Genomic DNA, 10,991 nt, shown 5'->3' on the forward strand with positions numbered 1-10,991 from the left:
AAAGAATTCAATAAGGTTTGTGAGGCACAACCAACCCTTCACAAAATCGTGCTGACTATCCCTAATCAAATTTTTATTTTACAGATGATTATAAATCCTATCTCTTATAACCTTTTCCAACACTTTACCAACAACTGAAGTAAGGCTCACTGGTCTATAATTACCAGGATTGTCTCTACTCCCCTTCTTGAACAGGGGAACCACATTTGCTATCCTCCAGTCTTCTGGCACTATTCTTGTAGACAATGATGATTTAAAGATCAATGCCAAAGGCTCAGTAATCTCCTCCCTGGCTTCCCAGAGGATCCTATGATAAATCCCATCCAGCCCAGGGGCTTATCTATTTTCACACTCTGCAGGATTTCTAATACCTCCTCTTTGTGAACCTCAATCACACCTAGTCTAGTAGCCTGTATTCAGTAATCTCCTCGACAACATTGTCGTTTTCTAGAGTGAATACTGTTGAAAGATATTCATTTCGTGCTTCCCCTATCTCCTCTGACTCCACAAACAACTTCCCACTACTATCCTTGATTGGTCCTAATCTTACTCTCGTCATTCTTTTATTCCTTAAATACCTATAGAAAGCCTTAGGGTTTACCCTGATCCTATCCACCAACAACTTCTCATGTCTCCTCCTGGCTCTTCTGAGCTCTCTGTTTAGGTCTTTCCTGGCTACCTTGTAACCTTCAAGTGCCCTAACTGAGCCTTCACGTCTCATCCTAACATAAGCTGCCTTCTTCCTCTTGACCAGAGATTCCACTTCCTTCATAAACCACGGCTCACGTGCTCTACAGCTTCTTTCCTGCCTGACAGGTACATACTTATCTAGGACATACAGTAACTTTTCCTTGAATAAGCTCCACATTTCTAATATGCCTATCCCTTGCAGTTTCCTTCTCCATCCTATGCTTCCTAAATTTTGCCTAATCGCATCGTAATTGCCTTTCCCCCATCTGTAACTCTTGTCCAGTGGTATACACCTATCCCTTTCTGTCACTAAAGTAAACATAACAGAATTGTGATCGCTATTACCAAAGCGCTTATCTACTTCCAAGTCTAACACCTGGCCGGGCTCATTACCCAGTACCAAATCTAATGTGGCTTCGCCCCTTGTTGGCCTATCTACATACTGTGCTGAAAATGTGTTGCTGGAAAAGCGCAGCAGGTCAGGCAGCATCCAGGGAACAGGAGAATCGACGTTTCGGGCATAAGCCCGTTATGCCCGAAACGTCGATTCTCCTGTTCCCTGGATGCTGCCTGATCTGCGCTTTTCCGCAACACATTTTCAGCTCTGATCTCCAGCATCTGCAGACCTCACTTTCTATCTACATACTGTGTCAGGAAACCCTCCTGCACACACTGGACAAAAACTGACCCATCTATAGTACTTGTACTATAGTGTTCCCAGTCAATATTTGGAAAGTTGAAGTCCCCCATGACAACTACCCTGTCTCTGTCACTCCTATCGAGAATCATCTTTGCTATCCTTTCCTCTACTTTTCTGGAACTACTCAGAGGCCTATGGAAAACACCCAACAGGGTGACCTCTCCTTTCCTGTTTGTAACTTCAGCCCATACTACCTCAATTGACGAGTCCCCAAACATCCTTTCTGCAACTGTAATACTGTCCTTGACCAAGAATGCCACACCTCCCCCTCTTTTACTATCTTCTCTGTTCTTACTGAAACCTCTAAATCCTGGAACCTGCAACAACCATTCCTGTCCCTGCTCTAACCATGTCTCCATGGTTCTACCTGTCCCCGGTATTGCGAAGGATGGGCTTGACCTCGCTGCCGCGGAACTTTCCAAGTAGTTGGACCATTCCATGTCACCTGTCCTTCGTAGAGAAATTTATGAAGAAAAACACCTTTTGACCACAAGTCCATCAGGAAGTGGACAGCACGTACTGTCCTTGAGACCCTTCGGGAAAAGGAGAGGGCGGATCCTGTCGAGCGGTTCCCTGGGCAGACTGTCAAAGTCATTTGGCAGAATGCCTCATCGCCAGAACTTTCCAACAAGCACCAAGACATGGCTTGGCTGGTGGTGACAAGGGCTCTGCCTGTGAGATCCTTTATGCATGCCCGGACTCTCTGCCTCACCGCATGCTGCCCTCGAAGCGGCTGCGGAGGGGATGAGACTGTCACACACCACCTTCTGGAATGTGCCTATGCAAAGGAAATCTGGAGACGAATGCCGTGGTGTTTGTCGAGGTTCGTCCCAAGCAGCTCCGTGACACGGGACTCCGTGCTCTACAGTCTGTTCCCCAGGACGCACACCGAGACAAACATCACTTGTGCCTGGAGGATCATCAACTCCGTGAAAGACGCTGTTTGGTCTGTCCAAACCTGTTGATCTTCCAGCTGAAGGAGCTGACCCCGGCTGAGTGTTGCGGACTGGCACATTCCAAGGTCCAGGACTATGTGTTGAGAGATGCGCTGAAGCTTGGGGCAGCTGCCGCCAAGGTGCAGTGGGGAAAGACCTCCGTGTAACGTCTGCCTGCCAAAGAACAGGGGGCCCACACTGTAAGTGGGCTCCGCCGACGCCTCAGCTAAATATATGCATAGTAAACGTACAGACCTGTATATACAAATGATTATCTCTATGCAAAGAAATGGAATGTTTACATATGTATGGCATGACCAATTGTACAGATCATCAAAATATTTTTATGAATAAAGTATATTTTTGAAATAATAAAAAAAAAAATTTAGACTTGCAAGGTGATTTGCGATTTTTGCTTGGGAATAGAACAACTGCCAGTTTGGGTAATAAGTGCCAGTACAAGGAACCATGAGGACAGATACAGCATGGGTCAGATATTAGAGTTAATCTCCCACTACACTGTCATCAAACATTCCCAGAGCTGGAACATCGTGGGTTTGATATAGAGTTAGTTTACTTTATGGTACCATCAAACGTTCCCAGGAAAGATACAGGAGTTAAATACAGAGGAAACCTCCCTCTACTCTTGTAAACTGAAAATAAAGCTCCTTCAACACTCTCCCCATCATACACTCCCCTGACAGGGATAGCAAGACTCTCAAATACTTTGAAAGTTAAAATGGCTTCATATGGCTTTTTTTTTCAAAGCTTGAACATTGAAATTAGTAGGATTCATTTTCTGACTTCACACTTCTAGTGAAGTGGGACTTGCTTGCCCACATTTGAAATAAAAACATACACTTTGCACAGCTTTGTGTCGATGTAAAAGAAGCTTTCGAAAATCATTCCCATCTCACCTAAATTTCTGATATGTGTAATCTTCAATGTTGTACCTTTGATGGGTTACAGTTTTAATTGTCTGCATTTTTTTCTAATCTTAGATTGAGAGGCTTTTTTTTTCTGTCAACCTCTGCATTTTCACATGCAGTGTCCTGTTACAATTGAAAATAGAACATAGACCATCACAGCATCTTCAGCCCTCGATGTTGTGCCGACCTGTGGAACCAATCTGAAGCATATCTATCCTACACTTGACCATTTTCATTCATATGTTTATCCAGTAACCATTTAAATGCCCTTAAAGTTGGCGAGCCTGCTACTGTTGTAGGCAGTATGTTCCACGCCCCTATTACTCTGATATCACCCCTTAAGGGCGGCATAGTGGCTCAGTGGTTAGCACTGCTGCCTCACAGCACCAGGGTCTCAGGTTCAATTCCATCTCAGGTGACTGTCTGTGTGGAGTTTGCACATTCTCCCTGTGTCTGCGTGGGTTTCCTCTGGGTGCTCTGGATTCCTCCCACAGTCCAAAAATGTGCAGGTCAGGTGAATTGGCCATGTTAAATTGCCCATCCTGTTATGTGCATTATTCAGAGGGAAATGGGTCTGGGTGGGTTACTCTTCGGAGGGTCGGTGTGGACTTGTTGGTCCGAAGGACCTGTTTCCGCACTATAGGGAATCTAATCTAATTTAAAGCTATGTCCCCTCATGCTAGACATCCGCATACAAGGAAAAAGGCTCCCACTGTCCACGGTATCTAACCCTCTGATTATCTTGTATAAATATGGGCTAATGAACAATTTATCACTGTTCCTGCTGAAATTTGTATTGATGTGGACAGTAAAAAAAATTATCCACGTGTGTGAATATTCCCCTATCTTTTTAATTTTCATTATGATTTTAAATATGTATAATTGTCTCCTCTTGTAATTCATAAGGTTGATCCAGCGACACATACATCAAGAAATTTCCAGACTGGAAGCTTTTGAGGTTTTAAAATGTCTGGTCCCGATAAGGAAATGATACAGGATCAACAGTTGGCATCAGTGTCCCTCAGAGAGACAGACAAAAACTAGTGATAGTTTCAATCTCTGATACAAAAGCAAAATATTGCACTTGCTATAAATCTGAACAAAAAGCATAAAATGTTGGAATGCTCAACAGGCAGTACTTGTGGGGAGAAAAACGGAATTAACATTACTGGTATGTTAACTCTGTTTTTCTCTCTCTGCAAATGCTGTCATACATGATGATTATTTCCACATTTTTTAAATTTCTAAGTTCTGATCCCAACCATCAATCCCTGCTGCTGGAAGAGTGTGTTTGAATGTCTGCATTGGATTAGGAAAGCTTTGCATTTGACTGTGCTGCTTCTGATGGGTAAATACTTTGTTGACACATTAGCTTAGCCTTGTGCACAAAGGTTGCTCATGAAGCTAAGTTGCCATAGGAGCCTCGTTAGAACAAAACCTTACATCAGGAAAATGTTAACATCGTCAAAAGAAGGGTTGGAGTAATGGCAGGGAGGGGCTGAAATGAAAAGAGGCCGGAAAAATAAAACTTAATAATTGTTAGTAAACACACAGGCCATTTCTTTTTGTTTGGTCAGCACATACCAAAATCCTGACTCATTTCTATCTTCACCACACCCCTTGTTAGCAAAATACTTCACTTGTTCAAACGCTGAATGTCACTGTACTTTGTTTGCCTACATTACATATTTCAACATGTTTGCAATCCCAGTCTCCATCTCATTCAATGGGTCCAGTCTTTAGGTTAAAATATAATATGAATTATTGCTAATGATTTGTTTTCCCTCCCAACACATTTCTTTATTTGAGGAGAGCTTTGGAAACGTAAACTGTTATTAGTATTGTTGTCCAGTCCAGATGCTCACTGCCATAGCCAAATGAACATGACAAGGAGTTGGGAATTTCTAACAGGTATACTGGACCATAAAAGGGATAACTTTAAGAAAAACAGCTTCCAGCATGAAGTATTACTTGTTGAATAAGTTTGTCGCGAACTTTGTGCTTACTCGCCACCTTTTCTGTCAACTGAAATGACAAATATGTTTTGAACTAAGACAAAAGTCAATTTTTTTCCCTGCTTATTCTGTGACATGTTTTGGGAGAATTAATTAAATAAGCTATTACTGAATGTTCACCAATAAACTCAGCTTGTCATGTTCCTGTCTTAACCCTCCTCGCAATCAGATTCCCATACACTGGGTTTTGCAAATTTAAGAGATAAATCTTCAGGCCACACACACCCCTTCAAAACTTGAAGAATTTATCTAGTGAATATCTATACATACAGATGAGGAATATATCTGGTTTGATCCCTGTGTATCAATGACTTAGCTGATTTGTGCCAGTGTAGCAATGAGGACAGTTCAGCTATTATGTCCACACTCTCACAATTGATAATTTTGCTAACACCTGCCATCCTAACCACGTGGATAAGGTATTAGAGCTGATTAATGCTCATGAATTCTTGCCTGTCTAAAGTGAATGTGTGCTTTGATGAGGGAAGAAAACTGCACACATCTCATTTCACATTGTATGTCACCTATAATACTGTAGAAGTACTGAAACGGACTTCAGACTTGCAACAAAAATGAAATGAAGCATAACAGAGGTACAGTCTAATGCCTCTCCCATCCAACACTGCATTATAGCCCCAATTGTTTCCCCTTCTCTCCTGACTATGATGTGCTACATTGCTGTGGCTGCCTGTTACACACTGCTATCTTGTCCATGTGGCCATTATTCCTGTGAGGATAAGCAGTGAATTTGGGAGGCTACTCAACTGTGCAGACTGTCAAGGCTGATCCATAGTGTGTCTTCATCTACGTATTTTGCAGGGAAAGTATTGTACTGTGTGTTCAGGAGTCATAATCCAGGCTGTCCAAAACCAGGTTGAGTTTATCTAGAGTACTGCCTGGATTAAGGTCAGTTACCTCAGCCTGGAGCAGAGATTATTGATTGGGTTGCTCTGATCTACATGATTCAGTACTACAAAAACTGCTACTGTTTCTTTGGAGTTGTTTAACACCGATTTTCATGAACTATTTTTCAGAGATATTCTCTGAGATTACAAGAGTGTTAGCTCATTCTTGTCTCTTATTTGTTATAGGGGGAGTTGTCAAGTGAGGGCCAGGATCCAGTGACAGTTTTCGATTTCCTTACACAGACAAAGACTGAATATCCCTTGGACTATTCTTCAATACAGAACACACACTTGGGAGGACATGGAGGAGCTGATTACTATCTAATGGACAGCTTCATACAGGCTGTCGCTGTAAGTATCTAACAAAATGTTTATGCTATCTCATCGTCTTTTATTTCATTCTGAATCACTGATCCCTTTCAAGGTTTATATTTTTATTGTGATATCTACAATAGTGGTTGCAACACAGAAGAAGACTATTTGGCCCATTGTATCTGTACTGGCCTTGTTAAGGAGCAATTCACCTGGTGTCATCTCTCTTCCTTTTTTTTCAATTGTGTCACTTTCAGAAAATAATTAAATTCCCTTTGAAAATTGATCCTGGCAGTGCCATACCATCAGACTGTACATTCCAGATCCTAACCACTTGCATGACAAATCTTTTCCACATATCATCATTGCTTCTTTGGCCAGTTATTTCAAATCGGTCCAAATGCATCAAGTGTTAGTTTTGTTCAGTTCATACATTCTTCGCCTTCCATAGGTTTGAGGTAATTTTACAGTTCTGCAGCTTGTGTCTTGACTTGCACCTCTTCCCATTCCCTGGTCACCCTGTCTCTGCTGACCTCCTTTGACTTCCAGTCAAAAAATATCTTGTTTATAAAACTTTCATTTTATTTTCAAATCCCTCAATGGCCTCACCTTCCCTAACCCAATAACATTAGCCAGCCCCACGGCTCTGCAAGATACTATTTGATAAGGTGCTGCACAGCACGTCAAATTTAGGAGCAAAATTAGAGTTTATGGAATAACAGGGACTAAGAACTTTCAGACTTCGTTGAGTGACAAGAAACAGAGATTAGCAAGTGGCTAATAGTTATTTCTTGACTGGAGGAAAATTGATAGTGAAGTTCCCAGGAGTTTATTTGGAGTTTTGCTGTTCCTGATATATATAAATGACCCAGTGTAGAGGGCATAATTGCAAAATTTGCAGATGATGCGAAACTTGCAAGGGCTGTGAACTGTGAGGAATACTGTGCAGAACTTTGTTAATCATTGAAGGAGCAGAACATGTTGCAAGCACAGTTAATATAGTACCCAACATTCTAGGCTTCAGCAATAGTGGCTGAGAGAAAAAGCAATGAAGTTACATTAAATTTGTATAAAACAGTAGTTTGGCCTCAACTTGAGTACCGTATCCACTTTCTGGGCATTCACAAGAATGCTTCAAGAAGCAGAACTTCAGTCATGTCAGTCGACTGATGAAGTTGGGACTGCTCTCCTTGGAGTAAAGAAGATTGAGAGGAAAATTGGCAAAAGAAGCAATGGTAACAAGAATAAAAACATTTTCCTGCATCAAGTGGTTACAGTCTGGAAAGACCTTTTTTTAAATTATTCATTCATAGAAAGTGGGTGCTGCTGACTGGCCAGAATTTATTGCCTATTCCTGGCTGCCTTGGAGAAGGTGGTGGTGAACTGCCTTCTTGAACCACTGCAGTCCATTTGATGTGGATACACCACAGTGCTCTTACGACCAGGATGTTGACCGAGTGACACTGACAGAATGGTGATATATTTCCAAGTCAGGATGATGAGTGGCTTTGAGTGGGACCTGCAGATGGTGGTGATCCCGCGTATTTTCTGCCCTTTGGAGAAAGTGAGGACTGCAAGATGCTGGAGATCAAAGTCGAGAGTGTGTTGCTGGAAAAGCACAGTCAGTCAGGCAGCATCCGAGGAGCAGGAGAATAGATGTTTCGAGCCAGAGCCTTCATCAGGAATGGTTCCAGCTCAAAACATTGATTCTCCTGCTCCTTGGATGTTGCCTGATCTGCTGTGCTTTTCCAGCTGCACACTCTTTACTATTTTCTGCCCTTGTCATTCCAGGTGATAGTGATTGTGGATTTGGATGATGTTGCCTTAGAGAGCCTTGGTGAATTTCTGCAGTGCATCTTGTAGATGGTATACACTGCTACAACTGTGTATTGCGAATATAACAAGTGAATGTTTGTTGATGTAATGCTAATCAAGCAAGCTGTTGGTATCAAGCATCTTGAGTGTTGTTGAAGCTGCACTTGCTCAGGCAAGTGGGCAGTGTAGTGATTGTAATGATGTCAGCCTGGTAGACCTCTTGGAATATGAGTTACCTGATTGGGGCTGTTAACCTGCTCCACTCAAGAAGCCCTGGCTGACAGATATAAACAGGATTGTCAGAGGTTCTGTTCACTCTGAGAGCTGGCTCTGAGGGAGCTGGATGAGTGTCAAGTACTATGCATGTGTAAATAAAGGATGACTTGCTGATAGGATACCGGCCTCTGTGCATTTATTCAGGGAGTATTCCATCAGTCTCTTGACTTGTGCCTTGTAGATGGTGGACAGGAGATGGGGAATGCATTACCTGCTCCTGCACCTACAGTGTATAAAAATATGTATATATGGTTAATCCAATTCAGTTTCTGGTCAATGTTAGCCCTCAGCATGTTGATAGTGAGGGATTCAGTGATGGTAATAATATTGAAAGTCAAAGGACGATGGTAGGTACTTTCTTGGTGGAGACAATCATTACCTGTTGTGTGATGTAAATGTTACTTCCTGATAGTATGATGGATGAGAGCTTAGTTGCGGTCTTCAAGAGGGATCTGGATTATTTTGTGAAAAGAAGAATGTGCAGCCTAAGGAGAGAAGATAGAAGTGTGGTACTATGTGAATTACTCCTTCAAAAAGCCAGTGCAGACATGACTGACTGAATAGCCTCCTTCAGTGCTGTAACTATTCTATAATTCTACAATTTGAGCTCTTTTGGTGCCAGTCTGTCTTGTACAGCCTGAAATTAATTGCTCCTACAGTGTCTTCAGTTGCCTAGATCCCAAATTCTTGAATTCTGTCCGTATATTCTCCAAACCTCAACCTTGCTTTTCTCCTTTAAGACACTCCTCAGTAGCTACTACATACGGCTCCATTTTATATATATATGAAAAACACTTTTAAGAAAATGTCAGCGAGTTAAATCTTGCTCAGTTGTGATGCAGCACTGCCACCTGGTGGTTCCTTTTATTTGGTGCACATTCTGATTCCCATTTGCATCATTTAACTCTCTTACTATTGAGCTTTAGTTTGACTTTGAAATGCCAGAGTTGTCTTACCTGAGCTGAACATCTGGCCTGTAAGTTTCCCCTGACCTTGAAAGAACACTTGAACCTTCAATGTTCCCCATCCACTGAACATTGGCACATAAATGCAATCCAATGGGAATTAAAAACAGACTCTTCCTGCTGACCAAAACAGTGATAATAGAACTGGTCCTATTCTAGCAAACTACTATTGATTAGAAGTGCACTACATTGAAAGTCGTTTGAAGGGCATATAGTGGTCTTGCAATGTTAAAAAACAATCATGTTTAAGCAATATCATTAATTCATTGCTTAAAGTGCAATCTCACTGTTATTACATCCAGATCCAGTACTTCATCATAAATCAGAATTATCTTTTCAGAATTTATTCTTTGGATGTTCAAATTGTTGGCAAGGCAGACATTTATTTGTCTTTGTCAAGTTGATGTAGAGACTGCTTCTTGAACAGATGCAGCCCTTGTGGTGTAAGTGCTTCTACAGAGCTGAGAGGTACAGAATTACAGGATTTTGAGCCAGTGACAGGTACAAAAAGGTGATCTATGACCGACTGAAGGTGATATGTAATTTGGAGGCCACAATCTCTCATCACACGTAACCCAGGTCTGGAAGGACTAAACCTATAATCTTATAGATGTACCATAAAAAGTGTTTGATCTAGATGCATCGTGGTTTGGTAAGGCAACTGTTCAGCCCAAGGACCATAAGAAATTACAGGGAGTTGTGAACATAGCCCAGTCCATCACGCAAACCAACCTTCTATCCATTGGCTCCACCTACACTTCTTACTCCTTCAGAAAGGCAACCAACATCATCAAAGACCTTTCTTACCCTGGATATAATCTTTTCCAACCTCTTCTATCAGGCAGAAGATTCAAAAGCTTAAAAACATGTACCAAGAGGTTCAAGGACAATGTCTTCCCCACTGTTATAAGACTTCTGAATGGACCTTTCAAATTTCAAATCTAATGTTGATCCTTTTTGTGCACCTTCTTTGCAGCCATAACTTTGAATTCTCTGTTCTATTACCCTATGATCTTTGTATAGTATGATCTGCCTGTACTGCACACAAACCAAAACTTTTCATGGTACCCAGGTACATGTGACAATAACACATCAAATCAATTGAAAATCAAATAATTTTACTGGAAAATATTTTTCAGTTCAAACAGATGTTGCAAAACATTCACATACCCGGCGTCACATTATTGAAATTCAATCACAAGCTCACAACATAGGAACAGGAGAAGGCCATTCAGAGAGATCATGGCTGATTTGTGGCCTAGCTGAAAATGTGTTGCTGGAAAAGCGCAGCAGGTCAGGCAGCATCCAAGGAGCAGGAGAATCGACGTTTCGGGCATGAGCCCTTCTTCTGGAATGAGGAAAGTGTGCCAAGCAGGCTAAGATAAAAGGTAGGGAGGAGGCACTTGGGGGAGGGGCGTTGGAAATGCGATAGGTGGAAGGAGGTTAAGG

General features: G+C 41.8%; 1 protein-coding gene across 8 annotated transcripts in view; it reads left to right on the forward strand.

The window, feature by feature from the left end:
- zgc:154075 (uncharacterized protein LOC556929 homolog) overlaps nt 1-10,991 on the forward strand; it is a 261,564-nt gene that overhangs the window by 240,323 nt on the left and 10,250 nt on the right. For 7 of the 8 annotated variants that reach the window (XM_043675939.1, XM_043675941.1, XM_043675942.1 and 4 more), the window contains one exon: nt 6,361-6,525. In XM_043675939.1, coding sequence (XP_043531874.1) covers nt 6,361-6,525 — 165 coding nt within the window. The remainder of the gene's footprint in view (nt 1-6,360; nt 6,526-10,991) is intronic. The other variant, XM_043675943.1, reaches the window with a different exon arrangement.

Source organism: Chiloscyllium plagiosum, chromosome 34 (assembly GCF_004010195.1).
Source record: "Chiloscyllium plagiosum isolate BGI_BamShark_2017 chromosome 34, ASM401019v2, whole genome shotgun sequence".
Classification (NCBI taxonomy): domain Eukaryota; kingdom Metazoa; phylum Chordata; class Chondrichthyes; order Orectolobiformes; family Hemiscylliidae; genus Chiloscyllium; species Chiloscyllium plagiosum.